At 54.7% G+C, this 20,378-nt stretch overlaps 3 protein-coding genes across 3 annotated transcripts in view; all 3 read right to left on the reverse strand.

The window, feature by feature from the left end:
• The window catches only part of LOC114003704 (carboxypeptidase A1-like), a 5,616-nt gene extending 1,427 nt beyond the window's left edge, over positions 1 to 4,189 (reverse strand). The window contains exons 1-9 of the mRNA XM_039390519.1: positions 4,125 to 4,189; positions 3,873 to 3,954; positions 2,993 to 3,127; positions 2,806 to 2,907; positions 2,608 to 2,709; positions 2,414 to 2,515; positions 2,198 to 2,308; positions 1,718 to 1,808; positions 1,166 to 1,365 (exon numbers count right to left, since the gene is read on the reverse strand). Of these exons, the coding sequence (XP_039246453.1) occupies positions 1,166 to 1,365; positions 1,718 to 1,808; positions 2,198 to 2,308; positions 2,414 to 2,515; positions 2,608 to 2,709; positions 2,806 to 2,907; positions 2,993 to 3,127; positions 3,873 to 3,954; positions 4,125 to 4,189 (990 nt within the window). The remainder of the gene's footprint in view (positions 1 to 1,165; positions 1,366 to 1,717; positions 1,809 to 2,197; positions 2,309 to 2,413; positions 2,516 to 2,607; positions 2,710 to 2,805; positions 2,908 to 2,992; positions 3,128 to 3,872; positions 3,955 to 4,124) is intronic.
• A 1,781-nt stretch (positions 4,190 to 5,970) lies between these two features.
• LOC114003705 (carboxypeptidase A1-like) lies at positions 5,971 to 10,847 on the reverse strand. Its single transcript, XM_027750960.2, has 11 exons — positions 10,702 to 10,847; positions 10,449 to 10,530; positions 9,683 to 9,817; positions 9,496 to 9,597; positions 9,297 to 9,398; positions 9,103 to 9,204; positions 8,887 to 8,997; positions 8,408 to 8,498; positions 7,856 to 8,055; positions 6,326 to 6,410; positions 5,971 to 6,220 (listed from the first exon to the last, which is right to left on the reverse strand). Exons 1-11 carry the CDS (start codon positions 10,764 to 10,766, stop codon positions 6,033 to 6,035), a joined length of 1,263 nt encoding a protein of 420 aa, XP_027606761.1. The 5' UTR covers positions 10,767 to 10,847; the 3' UTR covers positions 5,971 to 6,032.
• Positions 10,848 to 11,927: 1,080 nt separating this feature from the next.
• Positions 11,928 to 17,749, reverse strand: LOC114003702 (carboxypeptidase A1-like). Its single transcript, XM_027750956.2, has 11 exons — positions 17,685 to 17,749; positions 15,610 to 15,691; positions 14,890 to 15,024; positions 14,645 to 14,743; positions 13,755 to 13,856; positions 13,354 to 13,455; positions 13,139 to 13,249; positions 12,859 to 12,949; positions 12,570 to 12,769; positions 12,226 to 12,310; positions 11,928 to 12,154 (listed from the first exon to the last, which is right to left on the reverse strand). The coding sequence occupies exons 1-11, from the start codon at positions 17,747 to 17,749 to the stop codon at positions 11,967 to 11,969; spliced, it is 1,260 nt and encodes a 419-aa protein (XP_027606757.1). The 3' UTR covers positions 11,928 to 11,966.
• Between the last annotated feature and the right edge of the window lie 2,629 nt (positions 17,750 to 20,378).

Below are 20,378 nucleotides of genomic sequence, written 5' to 3' on the forward strand. Positions count from 1 at the left end.
GGGAAAATGATGAGGGAAAATGGTGAGGGGAAAATGATGAGGGAAAATGGTGAGGGGAAAATGATGAGGGAAAATGGTGAGGGGAAAATGATGAGGGAAAATGGTGAGGGGAAAATGATGAGGGAAAATCGTGAGGGGGAAAATGATGAGGGAAAATCATGTGGGAAGATCTTGAGAGGAAATCGTGAGGAGAAAACGATGAGGGAAAATCGTGAGGGAAGTTCTTGAGAGGAAATCGTGATGAGAAACCGATGAGGGAAAATCGTGAGGAGAAAACGATGAGGGAAAATCGTGAGGGAAGTTCTTGAGAGGAAATCGTGAGGGAAAATCGTGAGGGGAAATAGGGAAAATAATGAGGGAAAATTGTGAGGGAAAATCATGGAGGAAAATCGTGAAGGGAAAATCGTGAGGGAAAATCATGAGCCAAAAGAGGGGAAAAGATGGGTAAACGGAGGGGAAAGGATGCATCAAAGGAGGGAAAAAGATGAGGCAAAGCAGGGAAAACGAGGAGGCAAAGGACAGGAAAAGATGAGCCAAGAAGGGAAAATGGCGAGCTGAAGGAGAGAAAATGGTGAGGCAAGGGAGGGGAAAAGATGAGCCAAAGGGGGGGAAATGGTGATGGAAAGGAGGGGAAATGATGAGGCAAAGAATGGGAAAAGGTGAGTCAAAGAAAGGGAAAAGATGAAGCCAAAGGAGGGGAAAGGATGAATCAAAGAAGGGGAAATGATGAATTGAAGAAGGAGGGGAGATAATGAGTCAAAGAGGGTGAAAAGGAGGGAAAAAGATGAGCTGAAAAGGAGGGGAAAAGATGAGCTAAAAAGGAGGAAAAGATGAGTCAAAGGAGGGGAAGTGGTGAGTTAAAGGAGAGAAAAAGATGAGCCCAGGAAGGGAAAAGATGGAGCCAAAGGAGGGGAAAAGGGAAGAAGATGAGCTAAAAAAGAGGAAAAGGTGAGCCACAGAAGGTCAAAGCCTGTGAGATCCAGCCTGTGGGAGAGGATTTTCCCTCCTGCCACAGGCAAAAAGGATCACAAAGCTCAATTCCCAGGGGCTGGCAGAGGAGCCAGAGCTTTCCACTCCTCCACGGGGCAGGATGGAGGTGCCTGGAAGGAGGAGAAGAGCAGCCCCACGTCACCCACTCCCCCCCAAACCTCCCCAGGGTCCCTACCAGCTCCTGCTCATCTGCAGCCGGGGTGGTGGTGTATCCGTAGGGATAGAGCAGGAGCTGGGAATAGCTGTGGATGGACACGAAGGCCTTGATGTTCCCATGGCCTGTCACGAAGTCCACGATGGATTTGACCTCGGGCTCCGAGTTGGGGTAGGGACCTTGGTAGTTCTCCGAGCAGGAGTTCCCACTGGCCCCAGGCCCTGTGGGGAAAAGGAGAGGGAAAACAGGGTGGGCTTTGGTGGCACTTGGGTGGCTCAAAGAGTCCCCAGGGAAAAAGGGTCTTTTCCCTTTCCATCCCCAAGAGTTTTTCCCACCCCTCAGATGTGGCCGGCGAGGGACACTCTTGAGGCTCCTCCTGGAGATCTGTGTGGAGACTTTCCCTTGTGGTCCCTGCTCTGCTGCTCATCAAACCCTGGTGGGGCTCCCAGCCCTTGTCTCTGCCACGCAGAGCAGATCCCACCTCATCCCCAGGGATCTGTGAACCGGGAATGGCCTCGGAGCCTCCCCCTGGAGAGTGGGAACGCCCTGGCGGGGGAGTGGGAAGGCTCTGACCTCCAAATCCCGCGTCCCAGTTGCGGTTGGGGTCGACGCCGACGCAGATGTTACCCGAGTACTTGGACCTGGTCTTGCGCCACATGCGGTTCTGGGAGGGTAGAGCCACGTCAGCTGCTGGGCAGGGCCAGGGAGTGCCCTCCCCATCCCATGGGAATGGGACAGGGAGGCTCTGACCCCCCAGGGAGGAGCAGCACCCCAATCCTGCTCCCCTTCCCATCCCGTGGAAACAGGGACAAGGAGGCTTTGACCTCCCAGGGATGTTCAGAACCCCAGTCCTGCTCACCAGTCCCATCCCATGGGAATGGGGACGAGGAGGCTTTGACCTCCCAGGGATGTGCAAGACCCCAGTCCTGCTCCCCTTCCCATCCCATGGGAACAGGGACAAGGAGGCTTTGACCTCCCAGGGATGTGCAGGATTCCAGTCCTGCTCCACTTCCCACCCTGTAGGAAGCAGGAAAGGGGAGCTGGGGGTGGTACCGTGCTGTGGGTGTAGGCAAAGCCATCGGGGTTGGTGACGATCTCCAGGAAGATGTCCATGGTGTCCAGGATGGAGGCCACCCCTTCGTTATTGGCCTGGTCATCGACGATCTACAGAGGACAGGAGGTTTGGGGCTCCTGGGGGTCACCCCTTGGGTCCCACAGTGGCTGCAGGACCTTTGGGGGACAGAAGGTGGGCGTGGGGAGTGTCCAAACCTTCTTGGCGAACCAGACCCCGCTGGCCTGAGTCACCCACTCGCGGGAGTGGATCCCGGTGTCGATCCACACGGCCGGGCGGTTCGAGCCCCCTGTGCTGAACTGGGACAGCAGAGAGGTGGAAGTTGGCTTTATCCTTTGTCCCTGACCCCACTCCCCCTTCCCCAGTCACCCCCCAGACCCCGACCCCTCACCTTGAGCACGTAGAGGGGCCGGTCCTCGGTGGAGCGGCCGATCTCCAGTTTGCTCACCAGGTTGGGGTTCTCGGCCACCAGCAGGTCCATGAAGGCGTAAATCTGGGAGAGAGGGATGAGGAGGGGGGGGTTGTTCTCAAGCAATTCCAGGATACCACTTTCCCCCCCCCAAAATGCCCCGAATCTTGTGTCTCTCACCTCGTCCAGGGTGTGATAGGCCTCGTAGTTGAAGGTGCTGGTGGAGAGCGGCAGCTGGCGGCTGCTCCGCATCATCTCCCTCCGCTCCTCATCCAGCAGTTCCTGGGGGACGCGGGGCAGGATGGGCCCTAATTCCCACTGGGATGAGACCCTGAGTCTCAGCCAGCTGCCCTCCTCCTCCACTGACCTGCACATCCTCGATCATGATGGAGTAGGACACCCCGCCAGCCTCCAGGTGAGCTTTGACGGGCTGCAGGCTCGGGAAGGGCACCCGGATATCCACGGGAGAGCCGAGGCCACGGGGGGCCAGCCAGAAATCCAGCTGGACAGGGAGAAATCCAGGTGGGAAAGGGGAGAAACTGAGATCCTGCCTTGGGCTGCACCCCCCCCAACCTAGCACCAGCTGCTGTCCAGATTGGTTCCCACCATCCCAAATCCAGCCCCATCCCGGCTTTACAGCAGGGAGGGTGTAAAACAAGGGATACGGGCTGGGGGGGTTGTCCTCTAAATCCAGCCCCAAATCCAACCTCCAAAATCCAACCTCCAAATCCCACTCTGAATCCAAGTCCAACCCCAAAATCCCACTCCAAAATCCAACCCCCAATTCCAACCCCAGAATCCAATTCCAGCTCCTACCCCAAAATCCAACCCTCAAATCCAACTCCAATCCCAAAATCCAATTCCAACTCCAATCCCAAAATCCAATTCCAACTCCAATCCCAAAATCCAATTCCAACTCCAATCCCAAAATCCAATTCCAACTCCAACCCCAAAATCCAATTCCAACTCCTACCCCAAAATCCAACCCTCAAATCCAACCCCCAATCCAACCCCAAACTCCAACCTCAAATCTAACCCCAAAATCCCACCCAACCCCAAACTCCAACCTCAAAACCCAACCCCAACTCCTACCCCAAATCTAACTCCAAAATCCAACCCCAATTCAACCCCAAACTCCTACCCCAAATCTAACCCAAAAATCCCACCCAACCCCTAACTCCAACCCCAAAACCCAACCCCAACCCCCAATCCAACCCCAAAACCCACCCCCAAAACGCCCCCGGTACCTTGAGGTGCTCCAGGCCCTGCAACTCCTGCAGCTTCTGCAGCTCCTCGTGGCTGGTGGGGACCACGCGCAGCACCTGGTGCCTGTGGGGTCAGGGGGGTTTGGGGGTGCAGGACAAGCTCCAGCCCCCTTGGCCCATCCTAATTCCCACCCCATCCATCCCCCCACCCCGGGGAACTGCTCTGAACCCCCTCAGGGCTGACCCAGCCCCTCCTGCCCCAGCCAGCAGTGTCCCCATCCCGTGTCCCCGTACCCAACAAAGGTCTCGGTGCAGGTGGCCACGGCCACCAGGGCGGCCAAGAGCACGGGAACCCTCATGGTCAGTGGGGACGGCTGCTCTCGTGTCCCAAAACTGCCCTGGAGCCCCTTAAATCCCTTTGGGATGGCGCCCGCAGCTGCCCCTTTTCCCAGGGCCGTGGGAAGGCCCTGCCTGGGACCAGCCAAGGTCAGGCCCTGCTGTCCCCCATCCACGGCATTCCCAGCCTGGAAAAACCTGTTCCAGGAACCTGCCAGGGCCACGGGTGAGTCATGTGCGAGGTGGGATAGGGAGGTGCCAAAATCCCACCGCCCCCAGTGGAGAGGGAAAGGATAAATTCGGATTGGGAAAGCGGGAGATGCCCGTTTTCGCACGGAGGGACCCGTGGGCTGGATCCCTAAACCAGGGCCGTGGTGGTGGAGAAACCAGATTAAAGCTTGGCCTGGGAATCTGGCTTAAACAATCTGGTTTAAAGTCTGGACTGGGAATCTCATTTAAAGAATCTGGTTAAAGCTTGGCCTGAGAATCTTGTTTAAACAATCTGGCCTGGGAATTTGGTTTAAACAATGTGGCTTAAAACTTGGCCTGGGAATCCAGTTTAAAGAATCTGGCCTGGGAATCTGGTTTAAAGCTTGGCCTGGGAATGTGGTTTAAATAAGGTGTTTTAAAGGTTGTCCTGGGAATCTGGTTTAAAGGTTGTCCTGGGAATCTGGTTTAAAGGTTGTTCTGGGAATCTGGTTTGAAGAATCTGTCCTGGGAATCTGGTTTAAAGCTTGTCCTGGGAATCTGGTTTGGTCTGGGAATCTGGCTTAAAGTCTGGCCTGGGAATCTGGTTTAAAGAAGCTGGCCTGGGAACCTGGTTTGAAGAATCTGGCCTGGGAATCTGGTTTAAAGCTTGTCCTGGGAATCTGGTTTAAAGAGTATGGTTTAAAGAATCTGGCCTAAGAATCTGGTTTAAAGAACCTGCCCTGGGAATGTGGTTTAAAGCTTGTCCTGGGAATGTGGCTTAAAGAACCTGTTTTAGAGGTTGTCCTGGGAATCTGGCTTAAAGTCTGACCTGGGAATCCGGTTTAAAGAATCTGACCTGGGAATCTGTTTCAAAAAAATCTGGCTTAAAGCTTGCCCTGAGAATCTGGTTTAAAGAATCTGGCCTGGGAATCTGGTTTAGAGCTTGTCCTGGGAATCTGGTTTAAAGAATCTGCCCTGGGAATGTGGTTTAAAGTATCTGTTTTAAAGCTTGTCCTGGGAATCTGGTTGAAAGTCTGGTCTGGGGAACTGGCTTGAAGCTTGGCCTGGGCCGGAGGGATCATGGAGTAGTTTGGATGGGAAGGGACTTAAAACTCGTCCAGTTCCACCCAGGGACACCTTCCACTATCCCAGGTTGCTCCAGCCTGGCCTTGGACACTTCCAGGGATCCAGGGGCAGCCACAGCTTCTCTGGGAAATCCATTCCAGCCCCTCCCCACCCTTCCAGCCACGAATTCCTTCCCAATATCCCATCTCTCCCTGCCCTCTGGCACTGGGAGGCCATTCCCTGTGTCCTGTCCCTCCGTGCCTTGTCCCCAATCCCTCTCCAGCCTTGGAGCCCCATAAATCCCATTGATCCATTGCCTCATATCCCGGAGCCGCTCCAGCTGCCCAGTGCCAAACCAACCCTTTTCCCCTCCCCTCCTGTGCCAGAGCAGAGGGAAAACCCCTTCCTTCCTTTTATCCCTGCTATTTTCATGCCCTTTTCATGCCCTTTTCCAACCCAGCACACCCTGTTTGCGTTGGCACACCAGATCCATCTCCGAAAGGGTTTTTCCACCCGACTTGGGAAAAAGGGAAAACAAGATCGAAAAAGCTTTTCTTTTTCTCATCCATTTATTTATCGGGTTCTTCCCCCCTCTCCAGCTGCCGATCCCGCTCAGTAGATGTTGTCCCGGGCGTGCTCCATGATGACCTTGAGGGCCAGCCAGGTCTCCTCGGCCGTCGGAACGATCTGTTTGGCGGGAAGCAGGAACCCGTAACGCCCCGTGTCCCGCAGCTCGAAGGTGAAGGAATATTTGATGCCCTGGTTGTAGGTCCAGTCGATGGTTGATCCGCTCGCTTTGTCTGAGGGAAACCACGGGAGGGGATGTTATGGGATGTTTCATCCTGGCCGTGGTGTGAGGGATGGGCTTTGGGTGGGTTTGGGGTGGGTTTTGGGGAGGCACTCACAGATGGTGGTGATGATGCTCCCGTACGTGTAGCTGGTGCCGTACAGGGAGGACAGAGCGGCCACGGCCTTGGCGGAGAGCTCGTTCTGGGAGGGAGCGAGGAGAAAGGTGAGGGAAAGGAGGGAAAATCATGAGGGGGAAAATTGTGAGGGAAAATCATAAGGGAAGATCATGAGGGAAAATCATGAGGGGAAGATTGTTAGGGGAAAATCTTGAGGGGAAATCATGAGGGAAAAATCATAAGGGGAGAATCGTGAGAGGAAAATTGTGAGGGGAAAGTCATAAGGGGGAAAATCGTGAGGGAAAATCATAAGGGAAGATCATGAGGGGAAATTGCGAGGGGAAAATCGTGAGGGGGAAATCATGAGGGGAAGATCGTTAGGGGAAAATCTTGAGGGGAAATCGTGAGGGAAAAATCATAAGGGGAGAATCGTGAGGGAAAACCATGAGGGAAGATCTTGAGGGGAAATCGTGAGGGAAGATTGTGAGGGGAAAATTAATGAGGGAAAATCGTGAGGGGGAAATCATGAGGGGCAGATCTTGAGAGGAAATCATAAGGGGAGAATCGTGAAGGGAAAATCATGGGGGAAAATCGTGAGGGGAAAAATCATAAGGGGAGAATCGTGGGGGAAAATCGTGAGGGAAAATCGTGAGGGAAAATCATGGGGGAAAATCGTGAGGGAAAATCGTGGGGGAAAATCGTGAGGGAAAATCATGGGGGAGAATCGTGGCGGGAAATCGTGAGGGGAAAATCGTGAGGGGAAAATCGTGAGGGGAAATCATGAGCCAAAAGAGGGGAAAAGATGGGTAAAAGGAGGGGAAAAGATGAGGCAGAACAGGGAAAAAGAAGAGGCAAAGGACAGGAAAAGATGAGCCAAGAAGGGAAAAGGGTGAGGCAAAGGAGGGGAAAATGATAAGCTGAAGGAGAGAAAATGGTGAGTCAAAGGAGGAGAAAAGATGAGCCAAAGGAGGGGGGAATGGTGATGGAAAGGAGGGGAAATGATGAGGCAAAGAATGGGAAAAGGTGAGTTAAAGAAAGGGAAAAGATGAAGACAAAGGCGGGGAAAGGATGAATCAAAGAAGGGGAAATGATGAATTGAAGAAGGAGGGGAAATAATGAGTCAAAGGGGGTGAAAAGGAGGGGAAAAAGATGAGCTAAAAAGGAGGAAAAGATGAGTCAAAGGAGGGGAAGTGGTGAGTTAAAGGAGAGAAAAAGAATAGCCCAGGAAGGGAAAAGATGGAGCCAAAGGAGGGAAAAAGGTGGAGCCAAAGGAGGGGAAAAGGGAAGAAGATGAGCTAAAAAAGAGGAAAAGGTGAGCCACAGAAGGTCAAAGCCTGTGAGATCCAGCCTGTGGGAGAGGATTTTCCCTCCTGCCACAGGCAAAAAGGATCACAAAGCTCAATTCCCAGGGGCTGGCAGAGGAGCCAGAGCTTCCCACTCCTCTGTGGGGCAGGATGGAGGTGCCTGGAAGGAGGAGAAGAGCAGCCCCACGTCACCCACTCCCCCCCCAAACCTCCCCAGGGGCCCTACCAGCTCCTGCTCATCCGCGGCCGGGGTGGTGGTGTATCCATAGGGATAGAGCAGGAGCTGGGAATAGCTGTGGATGGACACGAAGGCCTTGATGTTCCCGTGGTCCTTCACGAAGTCCACGATGGATTTGACCTCGGGCTCCGAGTTGGGGTAGGGGCCGTGGTAGGTCTCCGTGCAGGAGTTCCCGCTGGCCCCAGACCCTGTGGGGAACAGGAGAGGGAAAACAGGGTGGGCTTTGGTGGCACTTGGGTGGCTCAAAGAGCCCCAAGGGAAAAAGGGTCTTTTCCCTTTCCATCCCCAAGAGTTTTTCCCACCCCTCAGGTGTGGCCGGCGAGGAACACTCCTGAGGCTCCTCCTGGAGATCTGTGTGGAGACTTTCCCTTGTGGTCCCTGCTCTGCTGCTCATCAAACCCTGGTGGGGCCCCCAGCCCTTGTCTCTGCCATGCAGAGCAGATCCCACCTCATCCCCAGGGATCTGTGAACCGGGAATGGCCCCGGAGCCTCCCCCTGGAGAGTGGGAACGCCCTGGCGGGGGAGTGGGAAGGCTCTGACCTCCAAATCCCGCGTCCCAGTTGCGGTTGGGGTCGACGCCGACGCAGATGTTACCCGAGTACTTGGACCTGGTCTTGCGCCACATGCGGTTCTGGGAGGGCAGAGCCACCTCAGCTGCTGGGCAGGGCCAGGGAGCGCCCTCCCCATCCCATGGGAATGGGACAGGGAGACTCTGACCCCCAAGGGAGGAGCAACACCCCAATCCTGCTCCCCTACCCATTCCTTGGAAACAGGGACAAGGAGGCTTTGACCTCCCAGGGATGTTCAGAACCCCAGTCCTGCTCACCAGTCCCATCCCATGGGAATGGGGATGAGGAGGCTTTGACCTCCCAGGGATGTGCAAGACCCCAGTCCTGCTTCCCTTCCCATCCCATGGGAACAGGGACAAGGAGGCTTTGACCTCCCAGGGATGAGCAACTCCCAGTCCTGCTCCCCTTCCCACCCTGTAGGAAGCAGGGAGGGGGAGCTGGGGGTGGTACCGTGCTGTGGGTGTAGGCAAAGCCATCGGGGTTGGTGACGATCTCCAGGAAGATGTCCATGGTGTCCAGGATGGAGGCCACCCCTTCGTTATTGGCGTGGTCGTCGACGATCTACAGAGGACAGGAGGTTTGGGGCTCCTGGGGGTCACCCGTTGGGTCCCACAGTGGCTGCAGGACCTTTGGGGGACAGAAGGTGGGCGTGGGGAGTGTCCAAACCTTCTTGGCGAACCAGACCCCGCTGGCCTGAGTCACCCACTCGCGGGAGTGGATCCCGGTGTCGATCCACACGGCCGGGCGGTTTGAGCCCCCTGTGCTGAACTGGGACCGCAGAGAGGTGGAAGTTGGCTTTATCCTTTGTTCCTGACCCCACTCCCCCTTCCCCAGTCACCCCCCAGACCCCAACCCCTCACCTTGAGCACGTAGAGGGGCCGGTCCTCGGTGGAGCGGCCGATCTCCAGTTTGCTCACCAGGTTGGGGTTCTCGGCCACCAGCAGGTCCATGAAGGCGTAAATCTGGGCGAGAGGGATGAGGAGGGGGGGGTTGTTCTCAAGCAATTCCAGGATGCCACTTTTTCCCCGCCGAAAATGCCCCGAATCTTGTGTCTCTCACCTCGTCCAGGGTGTGATAGGCCTCATAGTTGAAGGTATTGGTGGAGAGCGGCAGCTGGCGGCTGCTCCGCATCATCTCCCTCCGCTCCTCATCCAGCAGTTCCTGGGGGACGCGGGGCAGGATGGGCCCTAATTCCCACTGGGATGAGACCCTGAGTCTCAGCCAGCTGCCCTCCTCCTCCACTGACCTGCACATCCTCGATCATGATGGAGTAGGACACCCCGCCGGCCTCCAGGTGAGCTTTGACGGGCTGCAGGCTCGGGAAGGGCACCCGGATATCCACGGGAGAGCCGAGGCCACGGGGGGCCAGCCAGAAATCCAGCTGGACAGGGAGAAATCCAGGTGGGAAAGGGGAGAAACTGAGATCCTGCCTTGGGCTGCACCCCCCCCAACCTAGCACCAGCTGCTGTCCAGATTGGTTCCCACCATCCCAAATCCAGCCCCATCCCGGCTTTACAGCAGGGAGGGTGTAAAACAAGGGATACGGGCTGGGGGGGTTGTCCTCTAAATCCAGCCCCAAATCCAACCTCCAAAATCCAACCTCCAAATCCCACTCTGAATCCAAGTCCAACCCCAAAATCCCACTCCAAAATCCAACCCCCAACTCCAACCCCAGAATCCAATTCCAGCTCCTACCCCAAAATCCAACCCTCAATTCCAACTCCAACCCCAAAATCCAATTCCAACTCCAACCCCAAAATCCAATTCCAACTCCTACCCCAAAATTCAACCCTCAAATCCAACCCTAAAATCCAACCCCCAACTTCAACCTCAAAATCCAGTTCCAACTCCTACCCCAAAATTCAACCCTGAAATCCAACCCCAAAATCCAAACTCCAACTCCTACCCCAAATCCAACCCCCAACTCTAACCCCAAAATCCAATGCCAACCCCAAACCCAACCCCAGCCCCCAATCCAGCCCCAAAACCCACCCCCAAAACGCCCCCGGTACCTTGAGGTGCTCCAGGCCTTGCAGCTCCTGCAGCTTCTGCAGCTCCTCGTGGCTGGTGGGGACCACGCGCAGCACCTGGTGCCTGTGGGGTCAGGGGGGGTTTGGGGGTGCAGGACAAGCTCCAGCCTCCTTGGCCCATCCTAATTCCCACCCAATCCATCCCCCCACCCCGGGGAACTGCTCTGAGCCCCCTCAGGGCTGACCCAGCCCCTCCTGCCCCAGCCAGCAGTGTCCCCATCCCGTGTCCCCGTACCCAACAAAGGTCTCGGTGCAGGTGGCCACGGCCACCAGGGCGGCCAAGAGCACGGGAACCCTCATGGTCAGTGGGGACGGCTGCTCTCGTGTCCCAAAACCGCCCCAGAGCCTCTTAAATCCCTTTGGGACAGCGCCCGCAGCTGCCCCTTTTCCCAGGGCCGTGGGAAGGCCCTGCCTGGGACCAGCCAAGGTCAGGCCCTGCTGTCCCCCATCCACGGCATTCCCAGCCTGGAAAAACCTGTTCCAGGAACCTGCCAGGGCCATGGGTGAGTCACGTGCGAGGTGGGATAGGGAGGTGCCAAAATCCCACCGCCCCCAGTGGAGAGGGAAAGGATAAATTTGGGTTGGGAAAGCGGGAGATGCCCGTTTTTGCACGGGGGGACCCGTGGGCTGGATCCCTAAACCAGGGACGTGGTGGTGGAGAAACCAGATTAAAGCTTGGCCTGGGAATCTGGCTTAAAGAATCTGGTTTAAAGTCTGGCCTGGGAATCTGGTTTAAGCAATCTGGTTTAAAGCTTGGCCTGGGAATCTCATTTAAAAAATCTGGTTAAAGCTTGGCCTGGGAATCTTGTTTAAAGAATCTGGTTTAAACAATCTGGCCTGGGAATTTGGTTTAAACAATGTGGCTTAAAACGTGGCCTGGGAATTTGGTTTAAAGAATCTGTTTTAAAGCTTGTCCTGGGAATCTAGTTTAAAGACTGGCCTGGAAATCTGGTTTAAACAATCTGGCCTGGGAATCTGGTTTAAACAATCTGGCTTAAAGCTTGCCCTGGGAATCCAGTTTAAAGAATCTGCCTTGGGAATCTGGTTTAAAGCTTGGCCTGGGAATGTGGTTTAAAGAATCTGTTTTAAAGCTCGTCCTGGGAATCTGGTTTAAAGTCTGGCCTGGGAATCTGGTTCAAACAATCTGGCTTAAAGGTTTTCCTGGGAATCTGGTTTAAAGTCTGGTCTGGGGAACTGGCTTAAAGCTTGGCCTGGGACATAGGTCAGAGCAGGTGACGGCCATCCCATGTGGAAAAAAAGGCACCTGGGGAAGGGATGACGGAACAAAGCTGCTCAAAACCCTCCCAGATCTAGGTTTGGCTGCCCCAATAACCACCCTCCTCCTCCTCCCACGTCCTTCAGGGCTCCAAAGGTTGGGAACTTGTAGGGCCAAAGCCATGAGGGGGGGATAAAAAGCCCATTTCCAAGGAAAAACAGAGGGTTGGAGCCAGGAGTGTCCATGATGATTTATTGGGGCGAGGGAAGGGGGAGGCTCTGGGCTCAGTAGGGGTGCTCCAGGACGTGGACCATGATGTCCAGCAGGGCCGGCCAGGTCTCAGTGGCCGTGGGCAGGATCTGGGAGCTGGGCAGGAGGAAGCCGTGGCGCCCCGTGTCCCGCAGCTCCAGGGTGAAGGAATATTTCACCCCCTGGTCGTAGGCCCAGTCGACGGTGGTGCCTGCGGCCGTGTCTGCGGGGAGAGGAGGGCAGCTGGGATCACGTTCCCAATGGATCAGGGGAGAGGGAGGGAGGGACACTCACAGATGGTGTCGGCGATGCTGCCGAAGGTGTATTTGGTCCCGTACACGGCGGCCAAGTCGCTCACGGCCTTCTTGGCCAGCTCGTTCTGCAAGGGAGAGCCCAGAAGTGGAGCAAAAACCTTGGGACAAGAGCCCCAAAGTGGTGGGATGTGGTGGGACAAGACCTTGGGACAGTGGGATCTACAGCCCAAAATTGGTGGGATCTGGTGGACAAGGACCTTGGGACTGCGGGACTGAGATTGCTGGGATGTGGTGGACTGAGACCTTGGGACAGTGAGATCAAGAGCCCAGAACTGGTGGGAACAAGCCCTTGGGCCACCTCCCGGCGTTTTGGGGCCATCTCACCATTTCCTGGTAGTCGGGCGAGGGCACCGACGTGTATCCGTAGGGGAAAAGCAGCATCTGGGAGTAGCTGTGGATGGAGATGACGGACTTCACGTTCCCGTGGCCACGGATGAAGTCCACGATGGCCTTGACCTCCCTCTCCGAGTGCGGGAAGGGGCCGTGGTAGATGTCGGAGCAGGGATCGCCGCTGGAGCCATCACCTGCAGGAGCCCAGGGAAGGGTTCCCGTCCCTCTGGAAAGCTGGGATGATCCGAGGGATGGGAAATTCCCGGCGTGGGGCCGCTCTCACCTCCAAATCCCGCGTCCCAGTTCCTGTTGGGGTCGACGCCGAGGCAGTGGGAGCCGGCGTTGGGGGACCTGGTCTTGCGCCACAGGCGGTCCTGGGGGCACGGGGAGGTGAATCCCACCCCTCTGGGGACACCTGGCACCGAGGCACGTGGCCCAAGCACCTCCAGGGATGGCAGGAAACCACCTGTCCCACGTGGGGAGCAACGGGAACGTCCCTCCCCACCAAAAACCACGGAGCCAAAGCCTGGGATGGGATCCCCCGGTGGCGTCCCGGCACTCACGGAGCTGTGGGTGAAGACAAAGCCGTCGGGGTTGGCGATGATCTCCAGGAAGACGTCCATGTTGTCCAGGAGGGCCGTGACGGAGGGGTCCCGCCCGTACTCCTCAGCGATCTGGAGAGGAGCGGGAATTGCCCCCGGGATGAGGGATGCGATGGAGCAGCACCACGGGGAGGGGTGACAGGGGTAAGGGTTGGGGGTCCCCCGTCCCAGGTCACCTTGTTGGCCGTCCAGACACCGGTGGCCTGGCTGATCCATTCCCGGGAGTGGATGCCGGTGTCCACCCAGATGGCCGGCCGGGCCGAGCCCCCGGTGCTGAACTGTGGGAATCGTGGAATCCCTGAGGTTGGAAAAGCCCTCCCAGCCCATGGATCCCCCCTGTGCCCCATCCCCACCTTGTCCCCCAGCCCAGAGCACTGAGTGCCATGGCCAGGCCTTCCTGGGACACCTCCAGGGATGGGCACTCCAAACCTCCCTGGGCAGCCCCTTCCAGTGCCCAACCACCCTTTCCATGGAGAAATTCCCCCTCATGTCCAACCTGAGCCTCCCCTGGCACAGCCTGAGGCCGTGTCCTCTCCTCCTGCAGGGAGGGGGATGGTGGGGGTGCCCCAGGACCCACCTTGAGCACCAGCAGGTCTCTGCCCTCGTAGCTCTGCCCGATCCGGATCTTGCTGACAAGCCCGGGATGATCCTCCACCAAGGTGTCCATCCAGGAGTAGATCTGGAAGGAGGAGCTGCCGGGTCAGGAGGCTCACCCTGGGCTGCCTCTTGGGTTTTAGGGCCTCCAGCACCAGAGGCAACATGCAGGGCTTCCCTGGAGGAGACCTGGGGCTTCCCTGGAGAAGACCTGGGGCTTCCCTGGAGAAGACCTGGGGCTTCCCTGGAGAAGACCTGGGGCTTCCGTGGAGAAGACCTGCTATGGAACCCTAATGTATCCCTGGAGAAGCTCTGAGGCTTTCCTGGAGACCTTGTGTATCCCTGGAGAAGCCCTGAGGCTTCCCTGGAGACCAAATTCTTCCATGGAGAAGATCTGGGCCTTCCCTGGAAACCTGGGCCTTCCCTGGAGACCTGGGACTTCCCTGGAAACCTGATGCTTCCCTGGAGAAGGCCGGAGGCTTCCCTGGAGAAGAATAAGTGCTTTCCTGGAGACCAGGTGCTTCCCTGTGAGCTTGGTACTTCCCTGGAAAAGACCTGGTGCTTCCCTGGAGATCTGGTGTCTCCTTGGAGAAGACCTGGGGCTTCCCTTGAAACCTGATGTTTCCCTGGAGAAGACTAAGAGCTTCCCTGAAGACCTGGTGCTTCCCTGGAAAAAAACCTGGTGCTTCCCTGGGAAAGCTCTGTGAGATCCCCCAACGCCCTCCAAAATGAGGTTGGAAACGCCTTCCAGCCCCAGGCCTGTCCCAGCAGTGTCTCCCCCACCACCAGGAGCGTCACCACATGGATCCAACCATGGCACAGGTCGGGTGAGAGCCTAGCCAGGCACGGCAGAGCCTGTCCAGGGAAAAGCACCTCGTCCAGGGTGTGGTAGGAGCCGAAATCGAACGCCCTGGAGCTTCTCTTTACCCTCCTGGACCTCGCCATGGCTTCCTTCTCCTCATCCAGTAATTTCTGTTTGGGGAGGCAAAAAAAACCCAACATCAGGTAGGCTGGAGGGGGCTGGGGGTTGGGTTCTAATTCCAGCTCCTCATGGTTTTCCAAGTGTTTGGTCCTTCCCCGGGGACGGAGCTGCCGGAGCTCCTCCCGCTCCCCATTACCTGCACGTCCTCGATCATGACGGTGTAGGGAAAACTGTGGGATTCCAGGAAGCCTTTCACTGCCCCGAGGCTGGGGAAGGGCACCCTCAGGTCGGCGGGGTGGTCGGGGCCGGAGGGGCGATGCCAGAAATCCACCTGGGAGGGAGAAGTGGAGCTGCAGGAGGGAGCTGGGCCCCGCCCTGTGCAGGTTCTCAGACCCTGAGTCCCCCCAGAACCTCAGGGAGCCTCCCAGGAAGGATCTTAAAAGGCTTTGGGACGAGATTTGGGACACAGGGGGGGACCTGGAGAGGAGAAGCTGAGCTGGAAGAGGTTGGCTTGACCTGGAAGAGCAGCCTGCGCTGGTGCTCATCCACGGAACACTCCGGAAGGAGCTTCCCAGGAAGGATCTAAAGAGGCTTTGGGACGAGTTTTGGGACACAGGGGGGGACCTAGATGGGTTGGCATCACTCAGTGGATCCTCCACTCAAACATACCTCAGCCCAAGTGGGTTTTGGGCCACAAAAGCCCCTTTGGATGATGATTTTTGGGATGTCCCCACTCGACATGAAGTGGAGCCGAAGGAGCCCCAAGATAAACATCCCATTTATAGAGTTATAAATGATACAGATCCCAAATGGGGAGGAAACCTGGATGTGAGGGCAAAGGGAGGAGGGAGCCCTGGGTGTCTCTGGGGTCTTTGGCACGGAGGAGGGGATGTTTGGGAGCCCCATCCCAGCTCACCTGGAGCTCCTCCTGCTCTTCCAGCATCCTCAGCAGGGCCGCCTGCTCCTCGTCCCTGGCCGTGATCCGGAGAACCTGGTCCCTGCAGGGAGGCAGAGGGAACACAGGGATGGGGGCTCAGGCTGGGAGCAGCCTCTGGAAGCTCCACGGGGGCTCGGAGGGTTGGGAAGTGCAGCAGGTGTTGGTGGGAGAGGGTTGGAGCAGCCCTGGGAAAAGAGTGAGGGTCGGAGAGCCGGAGGAGCTTCCCGGCCTTGTCTGGGCAGCTCCCAAAATGTCAGGGAATGTCTAATGTGAACATGTTCTGTCTGTATCCGTGGATTTATTTCCCAACAGAGAGCCTGGCTGGGCTCTCCCAGGGGTAAGCACAGCCCTTGGAAGAGAAGGAATGCTCTCCTCCGGCTTTTCCCATCTGGGATCGGTCCTGAGCCTCCAACCTCTTGTCCTGTTCCTGAGCACCCTTTTCCTTTCTCCCACAGCCTGAATTCCCTCTCCTCATTTCACTGATCCTGAAATCCTTCCACGGAATCCTGCAGGGATCCAATTCCTTCTCCTTTTAAAGCCGCTCCCAAAATCCCACGTGGAGCTGTTCCACCTTCCCCCTTCCGTCCTTTCCTTCTCTTCACACCCCCTTTATCAGTTTACCCACGGATAACAATTCCCACGGGCCCATTCCGTGCCTGGAGGAGTCAGGCAGGCATTGCATTCCCAGTTTTTCCAGGCGATGGACCCCTTCAGCTGCGGCATCCTGTCCAAAACCAGGAATGTTCCCCCCCCTCTGAGTGGGAGGGAGGACCCAGGATTTGTAAAAGCTCCGTATGGAAAGGGGTGACAGAAGTCAGAGGGTCCATGAAAAATTCCAGAGTTTTTAATTAGGAAATGACACGCTCAACCTGGGAATTGTGGGTTGGATAAAGGGGGTGGGGGAGAAAGGGAAGGGAGAAGGAAAAGAAGGGAGGAAAGAAGGAAGAAAAGAAGAAGGAAAGAAGGAATAAAAGGGAGGAAAGGATGGAAAAGAGGAAGGAAAGGAAGGAAAGAAGGAGGGAAAGGAAGGAAGGGAGGGAGGGAAGGAAGGAGGGAGGAAATTTTAGGAAAACAGGAATGAGTTGGAGGCTTTGGGGGTCTTGGGTGGTCCTGATCCCCCTACATTCCATATGCACTTCCTGACCCCATTCCTGCACCTGTGCTGGGCTCTTACTTATTTCCAGGAACTCCAACAAGGATGTTTTCCTGGAAAAGTCCTGCCCGACCTCCCCATGGCCCCTTTTCCAGCCACAGCTTGTTCTTTCCCACGACCTGTTACTCCCAACCATCCTTGGCTGTTATTCCCAGAAATCCTTGGTTATTACCAACAATCCTTGCCTGTTATTCCCAACAATCCCAATCTCTTATTCCCAACAAACCTTGGGTGTTATTCCCAATAATCTTTGTCTGTTATTCCCAACAACCCTTGTCTGTTATTCCCAACAACCCTTGTCTGTTATTCCCAACAACCCTTGTCTGTTATTCCCAACAACCCTTGTCTGTTATTCCCAACAACCCTTGTCTGTTATTCCCAACAATCTTTGGCTGTTATTCCCAAAAATCCTTGTCTGTTATTCCAACAATCTTTGGCTGTTATTCCCAAAAATCCTTGTCTGTTATCCCAACAATCTTTGGCTGTTATTCCCAAAAATCCTTGTCTGTTATTCCCAACAATCTTTGTTATTCCAAGAACCCTTGTCTGTTATAACCAACAGCCCTTGTCTATTATTCCCAACAACCCTTGTCTGTTATTCCCAACCACCCTGGCTGTTATTCCCAACAATCCTCAGTTTCCTCCACAGCCATCCAGCCCCCGTTTTTTGGGATATTATCCCTTTACCTCCTGGGATTCTCCCCCCTGGCAAAGCCTGGGGCGACGCTCCCAGGATCCGACATTCCCTAATTTCCACCTGTTCCACGCTCCAAACCTCCCTCCAACCCTGGGGCGAAACCACTCCTCGTGGTTTGGGAAGGTTCTGGATTCCCCTCCTTTGGGATGTCACCCCGGGGCACAGCAGGACCCCATCCCGCCCCATCCCTCGGGAAGGACTCACCCCTGGAATTGCCGCTGGGCTCCAGCGGCTCCCGCGAGGACAACGAGCACCAGGAGGATCCTCATGGTGAGGGGTGAGGACACCGGGATGGAGAGACCCCCCTAATCCAGGAGAAACCCCCTCCAGGAGCTGCTGCCCAAGGCCACGTCCCGCGGAGGCGGCGACAGCGGGAGCGGCTGGGCCGGGAACAGCTCCCAAAGGTTTGCTTTCCTTGGCAAAGCCAACGCTCGGGAGTTGGGCAGGATCTGATAACGGAGCCCAGCCCGGAGCTGCCCACGGGGAGAGGGCACGGGAGGGGCACAGGGCCCCAAAATACCCAAGGGGGACACTCTGAGCCTCCCTGGATTTCTGTATCCCGCACTTTCGCTCCCGTGGGTTCCTTTATTCCACGTCCCCGTTCACGAGCCAATTATAATTATGATTTATGTGTAATTAGAAGCTGCTGCGAATTCACCAGCAGCAAAGCAAGCAGGTGATCATATACATATATATATATGATTATAAATATACACATACAATATGTATGTGTATATTTATGTAACTAAAAATATATATGAAATTCACAATATGTTATTCAAATTATTATTCAATTTATTATTCATATTATTACTCAATTTATTATTCAATTTACTATTCAATTTATTAATCAAGTTATTGCTCAAAATATGATTAAATTTCTTATTCAATTATTATTCAATTTATTGTGCAAATTATTATTCAAAATATTATTCAATTTATAATTAAATTTATCATTCAAACTATTATTGATTTTTTAATCAATTCATTATTCAATTTTTTGTACAAATTATTATTCAATTTATCATTCAATTTATTAATCAAATTATTATTCGAAATATTATTCAATTCATTATTCAATGTATTAATCAATTTATTGTTCAAATTATTGTTCAATTTATTATTCAATTCATTGTGCAAATTATTATTCAAGATATTATTCAATTTACAATTCAATTTATCACTCAAATTATTATTGATTTTTAAAATCAATTTATTATCCAATTTTTTGTACAAATTATTATTAAATTTATTAATGAAATTATTATTATTCAAAACATTATCCGATTTATCATTCAAATCATTACTCAATTTTTTAATCCCTTTATTATTCCCCTTATTATTCCGTTCCCATCCTTCGCTCCCGGCGCTGTCCATCCAACCCCCTCCCGGGACGAGGAGGACGGATCAGATGGATCCAAACATCACGGCTGCCCCGGAGCGGCGCAGGGACGTTCCCCCGAGAGCCAGGGGCTCCTTTTTGGGTGGAAACCGCGCGATTTGGGTGTTTCGGCGCGGGGCCGGTGCGTCTGTGCCGGGAGGTCACTTTGGCACAGAGGTGTCTTTGTTCCTGGGTTACAGCAGCGCTTTGTTCCCGGGCCACAGCAGCGCCTTTGTTGGGCCCTTATCTGCCAGGATGCCCCCGAGCTCTCACCTCGCCCGGCCCTGTCCGGGGTGCTCCGGCTTCCCGGGCCGCATTCCCGGGTGTCCTGGGCCGCATTCCCGGGTGTCCCGGGCCGCATTCCCGGGTGTCCCGGGCCGCATTCCCGGGTGTCCTGGGCCGCATTCCCGGGTTTCCTGGGCCGCATTCCCAGCCTGGCAGGTGCGGCCCGCAGAGGGTTTTTAGGGCAGACGTCTCCCCCGGTCGGGTTTTGCCGCGTTAAAACCAGGATTTCTCTCTGTTCTGGGGGTGTTGTGGCTTTGGAAAGGTGGGCTGGACTAAACTAATGAGTCTGAACTAAAATAATGAGTCTGGGCTAAACGGAGTCTGAGCTGAGGTTTTCTGTGATACATCAGGTGGGTCTGAACTGAACTAAGGAGTCTGAACTAAACTGAGGACTCTGAACTAAACCAACGAGTGAGTCTGAACTGAACTAAGGAGTCTGAACTGAACTGAGTCTGAACTGAGGTTTTCTGTGACACATCAGGTGAGTCTGGACTAAACTAACAAGTCTGAACTAAACTAATTAATCTGAACTTAAGGTTTTCTGTGATACATCAAGTGAGACTGGACTAAACTAATTAGTCTGAACTAAACTGAGTTTGACCTAAGGTTTTCCGTGACACCTCAGGTGAGTCTGAACTAAACTGAGGAGTCTGAACTAAGGTTTTCTGTGATACATCAGGTGAGTCTGGACTGAACTAAGGAGTCTGGACTAAACTGAGTCTGAACTGAAGTTTTTTGTGACATATCAGGTGAGTCTGGACTAAACTAATTAGTCTGAACTAAACTGAGTTTGACCTAAGGTTTTCTGTGACACCTCAGGTGAGTCTGGACTAAACTGAGGAGTCTGAACTAAACTGAGGAGTCTGAACTAAACTGAGGAGTCTGAACTAAACTAAGGAGTCTGAACGGAGGTTTTCTGTGACACATCAGGTGAGTCTGAACTAAACTGAGGAGTCTGAACTAAACTGAGGAGTCTGCACTGAGGTTTTCTGTGGCACCTCAGGTGAGTCTGGACCGACCCAGGGCGTGTGAGCTGAAGGGGGAGTGACCCGAAGGGAGTGTGACCCGGTCCCGGGTGCCGCGGGAGGGGTGTTCGCTGTCCCGCTCGCCGAGGGGTCACAAGACACGGAGATAAACCCCAGATAAACCCGTCGGACCTGACGCTCGGCACGGCAGCACCGGCTAATCCCTGAGCCTCCCGAGCGCTGCGCTCCTAATCCCAAAGGAATCAG

Source organism: Pipra filicauda, unplaced genomic scaffold (assembly GCF_003945595.2).
Source record: "Pipra filicauda isolate LSUMZ 115617 unplaced genomic scaffold, ASM394559v2 scaffold834_size77642_pilon, whole genome shotgun sequence".
NCBI classification, from domain to species: domain Eukaryota; kingdom Metazoa; phylum Chordata; class Aves; order Passeriformes; family Pipridae; genus Pipra; species Pipra filicauda.